The 21,804-nt window shown below is 47.6% G+C and overlaps 1 protein-coding gene across 1 annotated transcript in view; it reads right to left on the bottom strand.

The window, feature by feature from the left end:
• Positions 1-21,804, bottom strand: part of LOC132578352 (sodium channel protein type 5 subunit alpha-like) — a 111,261-nt gene that overhangs the window by 34,861 nt on the left and 54,596 nt on the right. The window contains exons 23-30 of the mRNA XM_060248296.1: positions 20,503-20,566; positions 19,579-19,720; positions 16,459-16,656; positions 13,745-13,927; positions 10,017-10,418; positions 8,125-8,254; positions 3,788-4,026; positions 2,280-2,480 (exon numbers count right to left, since the gene is read on the bottom strand). Coding sequence (XP_060104279.1) covers positions 2,280-2,480; positions 3,788-4,026; positions 8,125-8,254; positions 10,017-10,418; positions 13,745-13,927; positions 16,459-16,656; positions 19,579-19,720; positions 20,503-20,566 — 1,559 coding nt within the window. The remainder of the gene's footprint in view (positions 1-2,279; positions 2,481-3,787; positions 4,027-8,124; positions 8,255-10,016; positions 10,419-13,744; positions 13,928-16,458; positions 16,657-19,578; positions 19,721-20,502; positions 20,567-21,804) is intronic.

Raw genomic sequence — 21,804 nt, 5'->3', positions numbered from 1 at the left:
TCATTCAGCGGTCTTAAGTTACGCTCAATTCAAATTCGATGTTCAGTGTTCAGTACTCAGTGCCGGTCAGTTGTGGGCCAGCCGGAAGAGGACTGTCTTACAGGCCCTGCGGAATTGGGTAAGGTCCCGCAGGGCCCTTACCTCTTCCGGCAGCTGGTTCCACCAGGATGGGGCCATTACGGAGAAGGCCCTGTCCCTTGTAGCTTTCAAACAGGCTTCTTTTATTTTAATTGCATTAACTATTTATTTTATTGTATTGTATTAACTATTAATGTATTTTAAGCTGATTCGTTGTTAGAGTTTTATGTTGTAAGCCGCCCTGAGCCCGCTTCGGTGGGGTAGGGCGGGATACAAATCGAATGAAATAAATAAGATAAATAAATAAATTAGGCCACATCCCTGGATGCAGCCAATCCCTCAAAAGCTGAGAGGGCTCCTTTTTGTGTGGACTAATATGCAAAGGAGCTCCTGCTGGAATTCCACCCCTGCACACGCACATACGCAAAGTAACTGAAAACTCACCACTAAATTCCCAATCACCATGACCAACACGAAGACAAGTAGGCGGAGAGGCACTGTAAGCTCCATGAGGACTGGCTACATTAGGGGCGTGGCCCAATATGCAAAGGAGTTCCTGCGACAAAAAAAGCCCTAGCTATCCCCTTTCTATGTGCCTAAAAGAATAGCCTCATTAGTGCGCTCTGGCACTTCTCTTTAATTTACCCCAAACCTCTTAAACGCAAGCTGAACTAGGTGTCTGGATGCCAGGACATTAGACATGGATCTTCATCTGGGCCTGACAATCGCATTCAGAATGGCCTTTTGGACTTTGCAATGCAATCCTGTACAGAGTTATGCTCGTCTGACCTCACTGAAGAAGAAGAAGAAGAAGACAGGAGATTTATACCCCGCCCTTCTCTCTGAATCAGAGACTCAGAGCGGCTTATAATCTCCTATATCTTCTCCCCCCACAACAGACACTCTGTGAGGTAGGTGGGGCTGAGAGAGAGAGAGAGAAGCTGCCCTTTCAAGGACAACTCTTGCAAGAGCTATGGCTAACCCAAGGCCATTCCAGGAGCTGCAAGTGGAGGAGTGGGGAATCAAACCCGGTTCTCCCAGATAAGAGTCCACATGCTTAACCACTATGGCTGACCCAAGGCCATTCCAGCAGCTGCAAGTGGAGGAGCGGGGAATCAAACCCGGTTTTCTCAGATAAGAGTCCACACATTTAACCACTACACCAAACTGGCTCTCATTGAAATCAATGAGCTTACACCAGAATACCCACAAACACCTCTGCATAGAATTGCAGTATTAGAAAATTCCTTTCAAAACTTTGCAGGCTATGAATGTGTTAAGACTCCTATCACAAGGAAAGGCAAGACGAGTAGTAAAGAACGCACCAGGCATGACTCAAAACTAAAATCACTTTAGTACTAATGTCTGCTAACTGCCACCTCCTTTCCCAGAAGGTCACTTGCTTAAAATAAGGTTCCCAGCCTCCAGGCAGAAGCTGGAGGTCTCCCAGAATTACACATGATCTCCAGACAGCAGAGATCAGTTTCCTTGAAGAAAATGGCTGCCGTGGATGGTGAGCTCCATGGCTCTATACACATTCATAGCTTGGCAAAGTTTTGAAAGGAATTTTCTAATCCTGCAATTCTATGCAGAGGTGTTTGGGGGTATTCTGGTGTAAGCTCATTGATTTCAATGAGAGCCAGTCCTGGTATAGAGCCATGGAGCTCACCCTCCACGGCAGCCATTTTCTTCAAGGAAACTGATCTCTGCTGTCCCTCCCTTTCCCAAACATGCTCTCACCCCCTGATCTCCAGGAATTTCACAACCCAAAGTTGGCAGCCCTGTTAAAAGGCACAGTAGCATATAAACAATCTGACATAAAACCTCAACTATTATCAGGGCTTTTTTTGTAGCAGGAACTTCTTTGCATATTAGGCCACACAGCCCTGATGTAGCCAATCCTCCAAGAGCTTACAGGGGTCTTAGTACAGGGCCTCCTGTAAACTCCGGGAGGATTGGCTACTTCAGGGAGTGTGTGGCCTAATGGAGTTCCTGCTACAAAAAAGGCCTTGCAATGCAGGGTTGGCCTGGAAGACATTAGGACTTCCTGGCTACAGTTTCCTCTCTCTGAAACAACTTCCTCATGTCGGGGCCTTCCAAATGCTTGTAATTGATAAAGACGGTTCTCATCGTCTGCTGTGTACGGGAAAGCCTGCATTGCATCCCCAGCGAATAGACATAAAAAAGAACGAAAGAATTACCAGCCTCAGTGACCGCAGGACCGTTAGGCTTCCTTTCCCCCTACTTTTTCCTTGGGTAGTTTCTTTGGGAATGAGCAATTCCACCAAGCTCAGGAAGACGATCACACTGTCAAAGATATTTGACCGCTGCTGAAAATAGTAATAAGGATCCATCGCAATGATTTTCAGCACCATTTCTGCTGTAAAAATCCCTGCAAAGACCTGCAAGACGGAAGCGGGGATGTCAAATCAGTTCTCCAGATTAGAGTCCACGGCTCTCAACCACCGCACCAAGCTGGAGCCAGAAAGGTCATTTGTTCCAGACAGTGGTGAAATTCTAGCAGGAGCTCCTTTGCATATTAGGCCACACACCCCTGATGTAGCCAATCCTCCAAGAGCTTACAAAAAAGAGCCTTGTAAGCTCTCGGAGGTTTTGCTACATCAGGGGTGTGTGGCCTAGGCTTCCCAACCCCCCCCCCGCCCTGGCAGGGGACCCCCAAAATTGCATCCTCCTCCCCCGCTCTCAAAAAATCTGGGGGCGGGGGGGGGGAGAACATACCTTTAGGCATCATGTTGTAGAGCTTCTGATCCATTTTAAAATGTGTCCCTTTAAGCCCCAAAAGATGGTGCCCCTATCCTTAATTATTTCCTATGGAAGAAAGGCATTTAAAAAGGCGTGCTGTCCCTTTATATGTGATGGCCAGAACTCCCTTGGAGTTCAATTATGCTCGTCACATCCTTGTTCCTGGCTCCACCCCCAAAGTCTCCTGGCTCCGTCCCCAAAGTCCCCAGATTTTTCTTTAATTGGACTTGGCAACCCTAGTGTGGCCTAATATGCAAAGGAGCTCCTGCTGGAATTCCACCCCTGGTCCAAACCCCTTCTCTTCACAGAGAACCTCAAGTCTGAGTGGCCGTGCTATGTCTAACATAAACTGTGATGCTACAAGAATATTTTTTTTCCCAGAACTGATAAGCTTGCACAGAAGGAAGCTGGAAAATCACTTGTTAAATAAAAATGAATGCTTATTACAAATTATTGCATTGCATTTTTTTTGTGTTAAAGTGTTATTAATTTGTTAAGTTTAACATCTAAGATATACTAAAATTTGTGTAACCCTACTCTCTAAAAATAGCGCTCCCTCTAAGCTGCAGTATCTTGTGAGCAAAAATTCTACTTTGTGAGCTACTAGTATTAAAGTTGTGAGCTACTGGCATTAAAGTTGTGAGCTACTGATTAAATTAGTGTGGTCTGGGGTCATCCTTCCTGAGCTTAGACAAAAATGTGTGACCTGTAGGCTTAAAATCTGTGAGCTAACTCACACTAATTCAGCTTAGAGGGAACACTGGTGCCAAGGGGCTTACCACATGTGTGACGGACTCAGGCCCTTAGCCTGAGTAGCTGAGAAACAGGCTTGCAGCGATTGACTGGAACGTTGCCCAAGCAACGGAAAAGTATCCTTTGGAAGTTTGCTCAGCAGAAAATTTTTAGGATTTTTCTGCTGATATCTCATTGGCCAAAATTCTCTTACCGTGTTGCCCGTTGAGAGCATGGTCTTGAAACCAGTGGTCATTCGATAGTGCTCTAGGGCCATGAAAAGTGTATTCACCACAATGCAAAGGGTGACCACGAGGTCAGTAAAAGGATCCGAAACAAATGCGTTCACTTTCGTCTTGATTTTCACCCACAGTGGGCAACAGTTCCAAATGAGGTATTTGCGGGCAAGATCATTCAAGAAGGGCGGGCACTTCCGTTTGGATTCTTCAAGTTCTGACCAACAAAAAAAATAAATTGAGTTATCTTCTTATACACAAAACAAACATTATGGAAATGAGGGCCTGATCTAATCAAAGTTATGTCATTTTTAAAGTCCAGTGAGTTTCAAGGGAAGAGATTTAATGTAGCAGTGAGATTTCCAGCCTTATACTAGAGCATAATATATCATTCAAAACCTCACCGGTTGAATTATCACTCTCACACAAAAAGTGTGTAAACAAACATTTAGGCACTGCTGTTGAAGACGCAGCTGCGCTGGGCAGGGCATATTTCTAGGATGGAAAACCACCGCCTTCCCAAGATTGCCCTGTATGGCGAACTCTCCACCGGCCATCGAAATAGAGGGGCACCAAAGAAGAGGTACAAGGACTCCTTGAAGAAATCCCTTAGCACCTGTCACATCAACCATCACCAGTGGTCTGACCTAGCCTCAGATCGCAAAGCATGGAGGCACACCATCCACCAGGCTGTCTCTTCCTTTGAGAACACACGCATAGCTGGTCTTGAGGACAAAAGGAGATTGAGGAAGAATCGCACTGCTACAGGACCAACCCTAAATCAGACTTTTCCCTGCAGCCGCTGTGGCCGGACCTGCCTGTCCCACATTGGTCTTGTCAGCCACCAGCGAGCCTGCAGCAAACGTGGACTATTGCACCCTTCTTAAATCTTCGTTCGCGAAGCCAAGCCGAGAGAGAGAGAGAGAGAGCACTATCTATCTATCTATCTATCTATCATCTATCTATCTATCTATCTATCTATCTATCTATCTATCTATCTATCTATCTATCTATCTATCTATCATCTATTTATTTATTTATTTATGTATTTATTTATATTAGTATATTTCTATTCTGCCCATTCCCCATAGGGCTCAGGGCGGAGTACAACATGTGATAAAACAATAAAATACAATAAAAACATTTTTAAAACAGACAACTCAACAGCACTTAGAGAAGTTTACCATGACATCACATATTGCCCAGCCTGGCCACCTCACATCATGATATCTCATAGAGATAGCAGGTGATAACCAATTTTGTAACACAGGTGACAGTGCCGATAGGGGAGGCCAACCAGACCAAGAACAGACGCCCGCAGCCTCAACTAAAAGCCTGACAGGACAGCTCCGTTTTACAGGCCCTACGGAAGGCTAATAAGCCAGGTAGGGCCCAGATCTCTGTAGGGAGCTGATTCACCCAGGTCGGGGCCAGGACTGAAAAAGCCCTGGCCCTAGTTGAGGCAAGGTGGGCGTCTTTTGGGCCGGGGATGGCCAACAGATGTTGGGAGGCCAAACATAAAGACCTCCTGAGCATATATGGAAGTCCATACTGTGAGCAAGAGACCCCTAATTTCAGTTATATATGGACATATCATCCAGCATTTTATATTACTTATATTGTTATTTGTACTGCTAAATCTGTTTTATGACAATAAAGGCTTGTTGTTGTTATATACGGACATCGTAATCACCCGTTTGGTTGCCAGGGTGCCTGGAGATTCAACTCACACACCTCTGCTGTGAAACGTGGGTTTTATCTACCATTTTATAAGAGACTTATGTGAATACTAACAGCCTCAGGGTTACAACAGCACTCTATATCTCTGGACGAGTGCTAGCCAGAAGTACAGATGGGTTTCCAGCCGCTCCGTGCGTGCACCATCTCGGCCGTTGCAGTGGGAGAAGTAGTGTCGCCAAAAACTGTCTGGGCAAGCGGTTTCCAGCCTTGACCATGAAAGCCGTGTTGGTAGGCTAACATCATCAGCGACCATCTTCCTGCAGTGCCAGACTTCATGACAGAGAAGTGAGAGGCTCACGTACTCAACAGCTGTTACATCAAGCTCAGCTTAGGCGTGGACCCTGCCAGACCGCCCAAGTCTTTGTCAAACGGAACTTCAGACAATGGACGGTGCTAGCCAGAAGAGCAGAAGAGGAAGACCTGCTTCACCTAGGGCCAAAGTTCTTTGTATAAATCGGGTGTCACCTTAGGTACCAATTTGGCTCTCTATTGTCACCTTTAGATAAGTTTGGATAGCTTGTTTAATCACCTCCACCCTTACCTCCACCCATGCCATGCCCTAACTGTCATTCTGGAGCCTCCCGTTTTCCTGAGGTAATACACCATGTGGTACAGCATCATGTCCCATCTGACCCAGTGTCATAATCCCCTGGACCTCCTACCCCTTAAATATAACCTTATAACCTCTGACCCAACTCCTCACACGTGGGCATCTGACAGTACCCCTACCCTGCTGTTTAGATACACCCCCGATACCTGATCAGTTGAGGGCCATCTCCCCCGTTCCCGCTTTCGTCGCCATTGGAGCCTTCCTCGAAGACTACGATAGGTAATTATCACCCTGTTTGTTTCCCCTCGTGTTTACCTCTGTCTATTTTAACTCTGTTCTTATTAGACTGTATGACTGTTGTGTGATTTTATGCTCTTGTGTGTTTTGCCTATACTTTATAATAAACCCCATTGATTATTTGAACAAATCTCTTTGTTATTGGGTAATTTCCAAAGCTGACACCTTCTGTATATATAGATTCTCAAGATCTCACTGTGCCTTAATTGCCCACATGCTAAATTCCCCAAACTCCTGTTTTTAGGGCAATCGGTTTAACAATACAGCAAAATAACAAGTCCATACAGCAAAATAATAGAACAAACACCCTCACAGTGCTCCCCCAGTCTGTTTTCCTAAAGTGCATCTCAGAGGCACTGCCTTCAGCTGCTTCTCACAGTCTGGAATCTGGGTGAAGACAGGGGTGTCGTTCTGCACAGACCGTATTTCCTGGATTTCCTACAGTTTCGTTGGTTTAACCCTTCATCAGTCTTCTCTCAATGCTGTTTTAACTGGAGCGACAGTACAACGAAATTTTACAGTGCACAAGTGACTGGCGGAAGAACCTTTGCACTGGGATATGCCTCTCTGAAGAAGGGAGGGACAGTGGCTCAGTGGTAGAGCATCTGCTTGGGAAGCAGAAGGTCCCAGGTTCAATCCCTGGCATCTCCAAAAAAGGGTTCAGGAAAACAGGTGTGAAAAACCTCAGCTTGAGGCCCTGGAGAGCCGCTGCCAGTCTGAGTAGACAATACTGACTTTGATGGACCAAGGGTCTGATTCAGTATAAGGCAGCTTCATATGTTCATATGTTCAAGTGTTTTCCCAGAAACAGAAGTAAAGGCGCATTCCTGTCAGAGGCTTATATCATACCCACTTCAGCTTTGGGTGCAAAAAGTTCATTTATGAACACTGGAAGCCATGAATTTGGATGATTAACAAAAATGTGGAAACTATAGGAACCTTTTTCTGCATGGCCATATTAGGAGCACCAGCACTTTAATTCAGCCCGTCGGAGCGGGTGAATCGTTGTGAGTTTAAAAAGTCAGAAATGGACGCCTTTAAATGAACTTGAATGAATAAGATTGTTGTTTTGGGTTATTTACTATTGAAATTGTAGGGTGTTTGCAATTAATTTGCAGTATTTGAGATATTAGTATTGTTTTGCTTTAAGCATTTGCTAAATGGTTATTAAGCTTTTGGATTTCTTTCATTACCGTTTTCACAGTTGGTTGTTTTGTCTTTGCCCACCTGGGAATTGACAGCCCTAAAACAGACACTCCTATGACTAAGCTCTGCTCACGACCTGAGTTCGATCCCCGGCGGAAGCTGGGTTTTCAGGTAGCCGGCTCGAGGTTGACTCAGCCTTCCATCCTTCCAAGGTCGGTCAAACGAGTCCCCAGCTTGCTGGGGGGAAAGTGTAGATGATTGGGGAAGGCAATGGCAAACCTCCCCGTCAAAAGTCTGCCGTGAAAACGTTGTGAAAGCAACGTCACCCCAGAGTCGGAAACGACTGGTACTTGCACAGGGGACGACTAAGAAAAGAGGGAAGATTGAAGGCCCTCTTCCTCTCTCACAGTGCTCACCTTCCTGCAAGAGGAATCGGCACTTTGACCAATAAGTCTCCCAACGGTACGTGTGACTGAGAGCTGGGTCAGGGAGCCTCCCACTCAGTTCACATCACATGTATCGTTTAGCTCGATCCTCCGTATATCAAGCGTCTCTGAATATGCAACATAAGAGCAGCTCTACCTTCCAGCGCGCTGGTAATGACGCTGACCGCGCTCGCTGCCCTTTCTCTCTGGAGCGGCTGATTATAATGGTCCACTGATAGACGGTGGGCCTGAAGTATCTTGTTGGCTTCATCGTATGAAGGAGTCGGCTGATGGAAGGAAACAATATAGTTATGGGAGGTCTCACACTTTCCTTTTTTACAAGCATGGCTGCTAATGCAATGGCAAATGCTGAAGACAAGACAAACCCTGATTCTCTAAGCTTCCTATAACCAGGAGTGGAATTCTAGCAGGAGCTCCTTTGCATACTAGGCCACACACCTCTGATGTAGCCAATCCTCCAAGAGCTTACACAAAACAGCATTGTAAGCTCTTGGAGGACTGGCTACATCAGTGGGGTGTGGCATAATATGCAAAGGAGCACCTGCTAGAATTCCACCCCTGCTTAAAACATTTAATCAAATGTTTTATTTTATCAGCTTCTTAATGACTTTTATGTGTAGGGTATGAGCTTCTTTGAGTCACCTCTTCAGATACAGTGGCAACGTGAGCCCATCTGCCCATGTATCTTGGAGAGTGGGGTGATTTCAGATGCTCCATGACAATAACAGGCAAATGACAATGGCGGATGAATCATCATAGCAGGTATGATTGGATTAGGTGTGAGATATGCAGGCATGGGAGAAATCAGCCTTGATGATGAGACAGGAAACCTAGGTCTCGATTCAGTCCAGGAGGGTGCATTGTTTTAAGTTGCAATTCAGCAGTCTCTCTTTCTAATCTCCCTTTGAAATGTCTCTAATGTCTATAGCGGCCCCGTGGCACAGAGTGGTAAAGCAGCAGTACTACAGTACTGTGGTCTGAACTCTCTGCTCATGACCTGAGCAGAGCTGGATTCAGGTAGCCGGCCCAAGGTTGACTCAGCCTTCCATCCTTCCGAGGTTGGTCAAATGAGTACCTAGCTTGATGTGGGGGGAAGTGTAAAAGACTGGGGAAGCCAATGGCAAACCACCCTGTAAAAAGTCTGCCGTGAAAACGTTGTGAAAGCAACATCACCCCAGAGTCGGAAACGACTGGTGCTCGTTTCCTCTAAAGCCTGGATCTTATTATATTGTACACAATATTATTGCCACTTAACATGGAGCATTAAAGCAACAAGCAGAGTACATGAAAGTCCAATGGAAATTTGGGGATGGAGACTGGGGAGGGCAGGGATCTCAGTGGGATGCATGCAATGCCATAGAGTCCACCCTCCAAAGCATCCATTTTCTTCAGGGGAACTGGTCTCTGTAGTCTGGAGAGGAGCTGTAATTCCAAAGGATCCTCAGGTCCCACCTTCTTTAAAAAGCACCCTGACCTGGATAGTCCAGTCTCATCAGATCTCGGAAGTTAAGCAAGGTGGACTCTGGCAAGTACTCGGATGGGTGACTTCCTTGGAATACCAGCAGCCGGGAGGCCCGGGCAGGCTTTATTCAGCCTCTTTTCTGAATATCCTCCAGTAGGGGGTCAGTCACCAGAGGTTGACATGACTTCCAGGTGCATGCGTGTGCGTGCGCGCACACACACACATTTAAAAATCCAAAAGATAAAAAGCTGCAGGCGAAATAATCTCCGTTCTAAATTTCCAGCAGCCATATACAGCAACAATGGATTCTTACTATCAGGTCTTTTTTTATAGCAGAAACTCCTTTGCGTATTAGACCACATCCCCTGATGTAGCCAGTCCTCCTGGAGTTTACAGTAGGCCCTGCACTAAGAGTCCTGTAAGCTCCAGGAGGATTGGCTACATCGGGGAAGTGTGGCCTAATATTCCAAGGAGATCCTGCTACAAAAAAGCCCTGATCACTACAATCAATGGTAGCAAGAGAACATGTGGAGTCTCACACCCGGATGCTTACATTTTCTACTCACCAGATCACCTCTGCGATGGCTTCCCCTCCCTGGGGGAAGCAACAGCCCTTCCCCAGCAACGGGGTCCGTGTTGAATGACCTCACGCCGCCTCCTCCCAAGGATGAGACCATCCCGTTGCAATCATCTCCCGGGGTCCACCTGCCGGGCTGAGTGTAGCTTGGAGTCCCAGGATGAGGGCCGTAGCTGACTTGACTTTGGACGCTGGGCCGTCTCCCCATCCGGGCAGCCAGAAACGAACCACGCTGGATCTCGGCCTCCCCGGTGCTGCTCGACTCGTCCTCCCCTCCGTCGGGCCTTGAGCCCACCTCGCGCCCGGAGATATGGAAGCTGAACACGCTTCCGTGACTGGGACGGCGCTTCATCGGGTTCGAGCTAGGACCATAATTATGGCTGAACAGAGCCTATAGGAAGTCACAACGGGGGGAAAGGAGAAAAAGATTGATCCAGGGCGGTGTTCCCTCTAAGCCAGGGGTAGGGAACGTTGGTTCTCCAGATGTTTTTTGCCTACAACTCCCATCAGCCCCAGCCATTGGCCATGCTGGCTGGGGCTGATGGGAGTTGTAGGCAAAAAAACATCTGGAGAGCCAACGTTCCCTACCCCTGCTCTAAGCTGAGTTAGTGTGAGCTAGCTCACAGATTTTAGCCTCTGTCTCGCACATGTTTGTCTTAGGTCAGGAAAAATGGCCCCAGTGCAAACTAATTCATGCAGTAGCTCACAACTTTAAAGCCAGTAGCTCACAAAGTAGAATTTTTGCTCACAAGACTCCACAGCTTAGAGGGCGTATTGATCCAGAGTCTGACATTCTCCATCTGTCATGGAAGTTCGGATATCTGTTGATTTTTGGCCCACTGTGGACAATGTTCCTTCTAAGCTGCAGAGTCTTGTGAGCTAAAATTCTACTTTGTGAGCTACTGGCATTAAAGTTGTGAGCCGCTGCATCAATTGGTGTATTCTGGGGTCCTCCTTCCTGAGCTAAGACAAAAATGTGCGAGCTGAAGGCTAAAAATCTGGGAGCTGGCTCACGCTCACTCCGCTTAGAAGAAACACTGACTGTGGCATTTGCAACTTTCCCTTTCTGCTTTGCGTCCTTCTCTTCAAGGAAAAAAACCCCTTTGCCTTCAGAAATGGTAGCTTTGCTAGGGTTGCCAGCCCCCAGGTGGTGGCTGGAGATCTAGGACTGCAGCTGCTCTCCAGACTTTAGAGAGCACTCAGTTCTTCCAGTCCTCCAGGAGCAAATGGCTGCTTTGGAAGATGGATTGTGTGGCACGACACTCTGCTGAGGTCTCTTCCCTACCTAAGCGCCACCCTCCTGGACTCCGCCCTCAAGTCTCCAAATCTTTCCAAACCCAGAGTCTGCAACCTTATAGCTCTGCAAATGCAAGGCGGGAGCTCATCAGCACTGTAACACATCACATCGTAACACACTAACTCAGCCTGGTAAATAAGGGTCAAACTATCTTTCGTTTTATAACAAATGGTGACTGGGTCCCCCACAGCTCCAAAGCAGTGGTGCGGAATGGCATTTTTAAAAATCCACAAGGGCACTGTTATTAGGGTTGCCAAGTCCAATTCAAGGAATATCTGGGGACTTCGGGGGTGGAGCCAGGAGACGCTGGGGGTGGAGCCAGGAGCAAGGGTGTGACAAGCATTATTGAACTCCGAAGGGAGTTCCAGCCATCACATTTAAAGGGACCGTACACCTCTTCCCTCCATTGGAAATAATGAAAGATAGGGGCACCTTCTTTTGGGGCTCATAGAATTGGACACCCTGCTCCAATCCTTTTGACACTTGGGGGTATTTTGCGGAGAGGCACTGGATCCTTTACTGCAAATTTGGTGCCTCTGCCTCCAAAAACAGCCTCCCCGGAGCCCCAGATACCTGCGGATCAATTCTCCATTATTTCCTATGGGATTCGTCTCCAAAGGGAATAATAAGAGTTCCCAGCAGACATTTCCCTCCCCTCCCCCCCGCTTTCTGATGACCCTGAAGTGGGAGGAGGGCCTCCAAACCGGGGGATCCCCTGCCCCCACCTGGGGATTGGTAACCCTACCTGTTATGCCCAGGATCACAGTATGTGGGGCAGGATGAGTGATGTCACTGGGGGAATTTCCCTAAGCCTTTAATAGCTAAACACACTAAGCTATTTGTGTGTGATTGGTAGGGTTGCCAAGTACCCCATGGCTGCTGGTGTGGGACCTTTCTTTGTGCACACACACTGCGATGACGTCACTTGGCAGTGACATATCAAGCAGGGCACATTGCACGGGGATACTCTAGGAGTTTGCAGAAAACTCTATGGTTTCACACAGGGACACTCTAGCAATTTGTGAGAAAACTCTATGGTACCGCAGAGCTCCTCTCCCCCAAATTGCTAGAGCATCCCTGCATGAAACCATAGAATTTCACATGAATTCCTAGAGCGTCCCTACACAATGTGCCCGGCACGATACATCACTTCTGAGAGCTGCACGTGCTGTGTTGCAACAGGACTCTTGTGGGGGGGGGGCAGGGATTCCCTTGGTGGCCTCCTCCCTGCTGGCAGGTTAGGGCCCGCCAAAGCAGGGGATCCCTTGCCTCCGATGGGAACTTGGCAGCCCTAGTGAGCAGCCACTCATTAACACAAGAAGCCCCACTCAGAAGCACTGTGGGGCTACACTAGGGTTGCCAAGTCCAATTTAAGAAATATCTGGGGACTTTGGGGGTGGAACCAGGAGACTTTGGGGGTGGAGCCAGGAGACATTAGGGGTGGAGCCAAGATCAAGGCTGTGACAAGCATCATTGAACTCCAAAGGGAGTTCTGGGCGTCACATTTAAAGGGACGGCACACCTTTTCAATGCCTTCCTTCCATAGGAAATAATGGATAGGGGCACCTTCTTTTGGGGCTCATAGAATTGGACCCCCTGGTCCAATCTTTTTGAAACTTGGGGGGTATTTTGGGGAGAGGCACTAGATGCTATACTGCAAATTAGGTGCCTCTACCTCAAAAAACAGTCCCCCCAGAGCTCCAGATACCCACGGATCAATTCTCCATTATTTTCTATGGGAATAAATCTCCATAGGGAATAATAGAGTTCCCAGCAGTCATTTCCCTTCCCTCCCCCCGCTTTCTGACGACCCTGAAGTGGGGGGAGGGCCTCCAAACCGGGGGATCCCCTGCCCCCACCTGGGGATTGGCAACCCTAGGCTACACAGGGTCTTGCTCTGCCAATTGCCCATTTTAAGATGACGGCTGTTCTAGTCTGCTTGGGGTTCCTTTAAACTGTGTGCATGAACAGCTGCCCCTTAATCCAGGAAGCCCCGCTCAGCAGCAATCTGGAGCCATGCAGGGTTTTGAACTGCCCATTGCTCGTTTTAAGATTACAGTGGTTATAATTCTGCTCAGGGCTTTTTTTTTGCAGCAGGAATGCCTTTGCCTATTAGGCCACACACCCCTGATGTAGCCAGTCCTCCAAGAACTTGCAGGGCTCTTAGTACAGGGCCTACTGTAAGTTCCAGGAGGATTGGCTACATCAGGGGAATGTGGCCTAATATGCAAAGGAGTTCCTGCTACAAAAAAAAGCCTTGATTCTGCTCTTGTTATTTTCCCGACGCTGAAAAGTTCTTCATCTAAACACCACTTTTTAATTCTTTCCTGTCCTTTAGATCCTTTGTCACAGGAGTTAAATCACATCAAACGTTTTTAAAGCAATAGTTTGCGCACTTAGGGCTTTAAGCCACAAGTTACCGATTTGCGATGGCTTTCAACAGACTGCGACTTAGGGATTTTTAGATCTTCTCCGTAATCCTCCATCCCTAGAGACATCTTTTTCTTCATTCTGTTGCTTCTTTCTTTCACCTCCTTGGATGCCGCGGGCGATGCTTCCAATGAACTATGAGAGATGCTGTCATCTTCTCTAGCGGTTAATTCCTAGAACGTAGAAACACAGAACTAAGAATTGTACAGCACTTTACTTGGAACCAAACTGTTACTATGCAGCACACTGACTTCCCAAGAGCAGAGACATGTGTTCCCACTGGCTATCAAAGTGATTCACAAATTAATTTTGCTTTTGGGCCCCATGAAGATTCTTGAGAATGTTTGGCAATAAAGTTGCTTTGTCTGATGTGGGGCAGCTGATTTTCAACCATGAATTCCTCTATTCTGGACAGGGTAACTTTGAGGGCCAGTCTCCTATCCAGGCATAACAACTAACTGGCACACCTATAAGAGTTCCTGGGTTCAATCCTTGCTATTCCACTGGGCTCTGAGAAAACTTAAGAACATAACAAGAGCCCTGATGGATCAGATTCAAGGCACATGGTTTTTTCAAAAATTGCAATTAAAGGCAATTTTCAAATTTTTTTTTAAAAAAAACAACCTTCACTTTTTAGAATTCTCAAAAGTAATAACTGGGAGAGATGATGGCATGGTATAGCCTAATCTGGTCAGATCTTGGAAGCTGGAGAGCCAGTTTGGTGTAGTGGGTAAGAGTGCGGACTCTTATCTGGGAGAACCAGGTTTGATTCCCCACTCCTCCACTTGCACCTGCTGGAATGGCCTTGGGTCAGCCATAGCTCTCATAAGAACGTAAGAGAAGCTATGTTGGATCAGGTCGATGGCCCATCCAGTCCAACACTCTGTGTTTCACAATGGTAGATAGATAGATAGATAGATAGATAGATAGATAGATAGATAGATAGATAGATAGATAGATAGATAGATAGATAGATAGATAGATAGATGATAGATAGATAGATAGATAGATAGATAGATAGATAGATAGATAGATAGATAGATAGATAGATAGATAGATAGATAGATAGACAGACACCACCACCTCCTGTGGCAGTGAATTCTACATGAAGTTGGAGTTGTCCTTGAAAGGGCAGCTTCTGTCAGAGCTCTCTCAGCCCCACCCACCTCACAGGGTGTCTGTTGTGGGGGAAGAAGATATAGGAGATTGTAAGCCGCTCTGAGTCTCTGAGTTCAGAGAGAAGGGCGGGGTATAAATCTGCAGTCTTCTTCTAAGCAGGGTTGGCACTTGGATGGAAGACTATCAAGGAATACCCTGCAGAGGAAAGAAATGGCAAACCACCTGTGCTTCTCCTTGCCTTGAAAACCCCATTGTTGGGGTTAGCATAAATCTTGGGTGGGAGACCATCAAGGAAGGCGGGCAGGGCCAGCAAGGAAGGGAGGGCAGAGGAAGGCGATGGCAAACCACCTGTGCTTCTTCCTTCCCTCAAAAGCTCCATGCTGGGGTTGCCATGAATCTTGGATGGGAGACCACCAAGGAACATGCTGCGGAGGAAGGCCACGGCCAACCACCTCTGCTTCTCACTTGCCTTGAAAGCCCCTTGCTGGGGTCACCAGCAGTTAGCTGCCACTTGACAAACTACCAACTGTCCCCACCCCCCAGGGGAGCCCATCTCGAGTGTGACCTGGGTCCATTTCTCCTAAGAGGATTTTTTCCTCACTGAATGACTGTGAACTGGCAGAGACTGACCATGAGAGAGATCTTGGGGTCGTGGTAGATAATTCACTGAAAATGTCAAGACAGTGTGCAATTGCAATAAAAAAGGCCTACACCATGCTGGGAATTATTAGGAAGGGAATTGAAAACAAATCAGCCAGTATCATAATGCCCCTGTATAAATCGATGGTGCGGTCTCATTTGGAGTACTGTGTGCAGTTCTGGTCGCCGCACCTCAAAAAGGATATTATAGCATTGGAGAAAGTCCAGAAAAGGGCAACTAGAATGATTAAAGGGCTGGAACACTTTCCCTATGAAGAAAGGTTGAAACGCTTAGGGCTCTTCAGCTTGGAGAAACGTCGACTGCGGGGTGACATGATAGAGGTTTACAAGATTATGCATGGGATGGAGAAAGTAGAGAAAGAAGTCCTTTTCTCCCTTTCTCACAATACAAGAACTCGTGGGCATTCGATGAAATTGCTCAGCAGACAGGTTAAAACGGATAAAAGGAAGTACTTCTTCACCCAAAGGGTGATTAACATGTGGAATTCACTGCCACAGGAGGTGGTGGCGGCCACAAGCATGGCCACCTTCAAGAGGGGGTTAGATAGAAATATGGAGCAGAGGTCCATCAGTGGCTATTAGCCACAGTGTGTGTGTGTATATATATATATTTGGCCGCTGTGTGACACAGAATGTTGGACTGGATGGGCCATTGGCCTGATCTAACATGGCTTCTCTTATGTTCTTAACAACCCATAGCTGATGCAAAAGCGTAGCAGAACTACCTGGTAGCAGCAAGGGTTAATTGGAAAAAGAAGCAACTTAGAGCCATAATGACCCAGTCCCTCTATGGGTGGCCACTTTCAGGCGATAGAATATAATCATTTTCTTAATGAACGTATTTCTCTTGGCACGTAAGTCTGGCACCTCCTGCGACAGGCAACGTTTGTGGGAAACGGGGCTTAGCAAAGGAATAAGACCGGACCTCGTGCTCTTTCTTCAGCAGCTCCATGGCTTCGCGGAATTTCCTCTCTTTCGCCTCCGTTTCAGCAATCGTCGCCTTGCTCTGCTCTTCGTAGGCCATCGTGACCACCGCTAAGATCAAGTTGACCAGATAAAATGATCCCAGGAAGATGACGAGCACAAAAAACAGCATATAGATCTTCCCAGCGGCTCTGAGGGTCTGGAGTCAGAAAGTACACATCGATAAACCTTGTTTTAATGCGTTGATCAAAAGAGTTTCCACCTATTTCCACTTGCAGGGAAAATACAGTCCAAACAATACAGAAGCAGGAGCTGCTGAGTAAAACCCAAAGCTACACTAATTCAGCAAGTAAACTCAGAGCGTTTTCGCACTGACCTTACTCGGGAGCGACGTCCCTCTTCACCGCGCAGCGTCTGCGCGGATTTCGCACTAATTGCTCCGCAGAACCCGGAAGAGCCGCAAAGTCCCACGGCTTTTGCGTCGCAAATGTAAACTGGTTTTTGGCGGTTTACATTTGCGATGCAAAAGCCACGGGACTTTGCGGCTCTTCCGGTTTCTGCGGAGCAATTAGTGCGAAATCCGTGCAGACGCTGCGCGGTGAAGAGGGACGTCACTCCCGAGTAAGGTCAGTGCGAAAACGCCCTCACTCTTCCAGTCCAACAAATCAGTCCTTAAGGAAGAGTGGATTTTTGGGTGATTACAGACTGGCAGGGCCAGATTAACAATTAGGCCAAGCAGGCACTGGCCCATGGATCCCCATGCCTTTAGGGGCCCCGGGCTGGCTTTCCTCCCCAGTTCCCCCCCTGCTTGCAGCCCTCCCAGTCTGCACACGCAACCAGCAACTGAGCCACACTTTGCCCAACTTGCGTGGCATCGTTGCCAAGTTTGCATCTCTCTGCCTGTCCCCCCACAGCTTTGTCAAAACGGGCTTTTGAGAAGGTGCCTTCAGGTTTCAGTTGGGGCTGCAGGTGGCGGGGTGGGCCCTCCAACTCAGAGACAATTTGTAAGAGGGCCCCTGAGATTTCGACTGCCTAGGGGCCTCCACGGGGTTTAATCTGGCACTGCAGACTGGCACTTTGGGCCAACTCAAGCCAGTATGGTGTAGTGGCTAAGTGCAAGGACTCTTATCTGGGAGAATCGAGTTTGATTCCCCACTCCTCCACTTGCAGCTGCTGGAATGGCCTTGGGTCAGCCATAGTTCTGGCAGAGTTGTCCTTGAAAGGGCAGCTGCTGTGGAAGCCCTCTCAGTCCCGCCCACCTCACAGGGTGTCTGTTGTGGGGGAAGAAGATAAAGGAAGTTGTAAGCCACTCTGAGTCTCTGATTCAGAGAGAAGGGCAGGGTATAAATCTGCAATTCTTCTTCTTCTTCTTCAGAGATGGCTCTGAAATCGACCCCAAAAATCCTTCCACACACCAACATCTGCCGCCCATCCCTGTCCCACACTCTCCCCATCCTCTGGCCTCCGCAGGTTGGCTCAAAAAGCTACCGCTTACAAAGTGGTAGCAAATTTCTGATCCGTCGGCCAGTTGCCCCATTGGCATCTGAAAGTGGCAGAGCGGATGCGAGGCGACTTGACTGAGTGAAAGCGCGAAGCTACCCCAAGCCGTTTCTGCCTTTTTCCCTTTAAAAACTGTTGGGAGCACTGAGCGCATGAGCACTTGAGCCAGTCTGGTGTAGTGGTCCTTAGCAAAAACAGCCAGAAGGCATAATATCCCTGGCCTTTTGGTGCCAGTTTGGTGTAGTGGTTCTCAAGACCAGCTATGCGTGTGTTCTCAAAGGAAGAGACAGCCTGGTGGATGGTGTGCCTCCATGCTTTGCGATCTGAGGCTAGGTCAGACCACTGGTGATGGTTGATGTGACAGGTGCTAAGGGATTTCTTCAAGGAGTCCTTGTACCTCTTCTTTGGTGCCCCTCTATTTCGATGGCCGGTGGAGAGTTCGCCATACAGGGCAATCTTGGGAAGGCGGTGGTTTTCCATCCTAGAAATATGCCCTGCCCAGCGCAGCTGCGTCTTCAACAGCAGTGCCTCGATGCTGGACTCTTCTCTGGGAGAACCAGGTTTGATTGCCCACTCCTCCACTTGCAGCTGCTGGAATGGCCTTGGGTCAGCCATAGCTCTGGCAGAGGTTGTCCTTGAAGGGGCAGCTGCTGTGAGAGCCCTCTCCAGCCCCACCCACCTCACAGGGTGTCTGTTGTGAGGGAGGAAGGGAAAGGAGACTGTGAGCCGCTCTGAGACTCTTCAGAGTGGAGGGTGGGATATAAATCCAATATCTTCTTCTACCTCACAGGGTGTCTGTTGTGGGGGAGGAAGGGAAAGGAGATTGTGAGCCGCTCTGAGACTCTTCAGAGTGGAGGGTGGGATATAAATCCAATATCTTCATCTACCTCACAGGGTGTCTGTTGTGGGGGAGGAAGGGAAAGGAGATTGTGAGCCGCTCTGAGACTCTTCAGAGTGGAGGGCGGGATATAAATCCAATATCTTCATCTACCTCACAGGGTGTCTGTTGTGGGGGAGAAAGGTAAAGGAGATTGTGAGCTGCTCTGAGACTCTTCAGAGTGGAGGGTGGGATATAAATCCAATATCTTCATCTACCTCACAGGGTGTCTGTTGTGGGGGAGGAAGGGAAAGGAGATTGTGAGTTGCTCTGAGACTCTTCGGAATGGAGGGCGGGATATAAATCCAATATCTTCATCTACCTCACAGGGTGTCTGTTGTGGAGATAAAGGAGATTGTGACCTGCTCTTAGTCCCTGATTCAGAGAGAAGGGCGGGGTATAAATCTGCCATTCTTCTTCTTCTTAACTTGTTGGGGGAAGAAACAGCCCTTCCAGTTTCTGAGCAGCCTCCACGTCTGAAGGTGCCCGGCCACCTGGCAGACGGGATACAGGCACTTCACTGAGGAGTGTGTGGAGGCTTCAGGATGCCTCCCAACCGGCCGTCTGTTATCACCCATTGAGACTTTCTTGAATTGTGTAAGTCTTTAAAGATTAATTTTGAAGTAAGGACATAATATTGGCACTGCAGTGGTAGTGCTTTTTTGTAATTACTGATACGCGGTGTTGTTCTACCTGGAATCTGGGAACCCTATAAAATACAGACAAAACACGTGACTCTTGTACCTGCTGATAGAGGCGTTCCCAGTAATCCTGCGTCATGAGGCGGAACAAGGAGAGGAAGGCCCAGCCGAATGTATCGAAGCTTGTGAAGCCTTCGTCGGGATTAGTGCCAACCTTCAAGCATACGTATTCATCTGGACAGTGGCTACAAATTAGATTTTCAGTGACAGCAAGTTTCCAACATTTCAATTTAAGCAAAAAGCACGTCGGGGAGGGATGGTGGCTCGGTGGTAGAGCATCTGCTTGGCAAGCAGAAGGTCCCAGGTTCAATCCCCGGCATCTCCAACTAAAAAGGGTCCAGGCAAGTAGGCATGAAAAACCTCAGCTTGAGACCCTGGAGAGCCAAGGGATGGTGGCTCAGTGGTAGAGCATCTGCTTGGTAAGCAGAAGGTCCCAGGTTCAATCCCCAGCATCTCCAACTAAAAAGGTCCAGGCAAATAGGTGTGAAAAACCTCAGCTTGAGACCCTGGAGAGCCGCTGCCGGTCTGAGTAGACAATACTGACTTTGATGGGTGGTCTGATTCACTATAAGGCAGCTTCATATGTTCATATGAACTTAGAGGAGATTTACAAAACATGTGGTGATTTTTCTTTTCTTTTTCTTTTTTTTCTGGCATGTGGGACGTGCTTTCACTCTCAATTGTCTTAACTAGAGAACGAGAAATCAGAATCGCACCACACGGGGGCGCAATCGGAATACTCATCTCAGAGAATGAAGCAAGACCATTTCAAAACTTCAGAGGAGAAAGTAAGAATTCAGTTTATAGGATGAGGAGAGCACCACAATCTCTTGCCTTTGTTTCTATTGCTATCATATGTCGTGGGACTCCCCTGAAATCTAACTGAAGCCATTGTAAATCTACATTCTCAGAACTGTTTTAAACATACGGGGAGGTGGGGAACTCAGAGAAAATGAAGCACACTTACCCACTATCCGTACCATTGTGGCACAATAAGATGTCACTGGTGTGGTTTTTGAATTTGTAATTGGCTGCAATAAAAGTGACCTAGATAAATACAGGTAGGATTGCCAACCAGATCGTTATGTCAAAACCAATACTCCTTCTAAGCTGTGGAGTCTTGTGAGCAAAAATTCTACTTCGTGAGCTACTGGCATTGACGTTGTGAGCTAGCGTATAAATTAGTTTGCTCCGGGGCCACTTTTCATGAGCGAAGATAAAAACGTGTGAGCTGGAAGCTAAAAACCTGTGAGCTAGCTCACACTAACTCAGCTTAGAGGGAACACTGGTCAAAACCATGTTACATGTCTAAGCATTGCTGGCAGACTAAAATTTACTCCTGATACTCATCTTTTCCCTTTTGTACAATACAGATGCAATAACAAAGCCAACTCAATGATATGCTGTTCTGCCGCGATGATATCCAGTACTGCAAAAGTACTAACCTCCTGGCTCTACTGCTGAATTTTGCCAAGTGCCTCCTGATAGCAACCCCTGAACTTCCGGATTCCTTCAAGAACTGCCCTGTTCCCCTCCCCCTCCTGCACCCCTTCCTTTCTGGTGCCTCTTTTTTTTTAAAATCAAAAGTTAGCACCCCTGCTCACATACGAGGGCTTCACAAAATGAAGGATTCACATTGCTGTGTGCCTGTTATTGGTCTAGAACAGGGGTGTCAAACATGCAGCCCGGGAGGGGGCGAATCAGGCCCTTGGAGGGCTCCTATCAGGCCCCCGAGCAACTGGCTCTTGTCTGCTTCCTTTTCCCTCTCTCTTGCTTCCTTCTGCAGCTCAACTTGCTTTGCCAGGCTTGCTCAATCGCACAGGAGCAACAGAGCAAAACCTGTTTTCTCCATTGGTTGAGGCTTCTCCTCCTCCTGATCCCCTGGGGAGGGAGGGAAAGAGCCAGAGCTTCCTTTGCCCGGTTCCCTGGATCCCATGGGAGAGATACAAGGAAAACACCTTTAAGACCAACGAGTGCTAATGTTTTAAGCATGTTTTATTTTAAGCTTAAAAAAAAAACTTTAGTCATGTTTGTCTGCATCCTTTAAAAAGTTTATATTTCTGCTACCTAATCTTAAATAGGTACACACATGGCCTGGCCCAACATGGCCCGGCCCGACAAGGTCTCATTTATGCCAGATCCAGCCCTCGTTACAAATGAGTTTGACACACCTGGTCCAGAAGAATTTCACCCCACTGAACAGCCTGGTGCCTTAACAGGCAATTTCTGGTTTAGCCAAGGCAGGGCCTATCTTGAATGAACCAAAATT

The sequence above is a fragment of the Heteronotia binoei genome, chromosome 10 (genome assembly GCF_032191835.1).
Source record: "Heteronotia binoei isolate CCM8104 ecotype False Entrance Well chromosome 10, APGP_CSIRO_Hbin_v1, whole genome shotgun sequence".
NCBI classification, from domain to species: domain Eukaryota; kingdom Metazoa; phylum Chordata; class Lepidosauria; order Squamata; family Gekkonidae; genus Heteronotia; species Heteronotia binoei.
The sequence above is the reverse complement of the archived record's forward strand: the minus strand, read 5'-3'. Positions and strand labels throughout refer to the sequence as shown.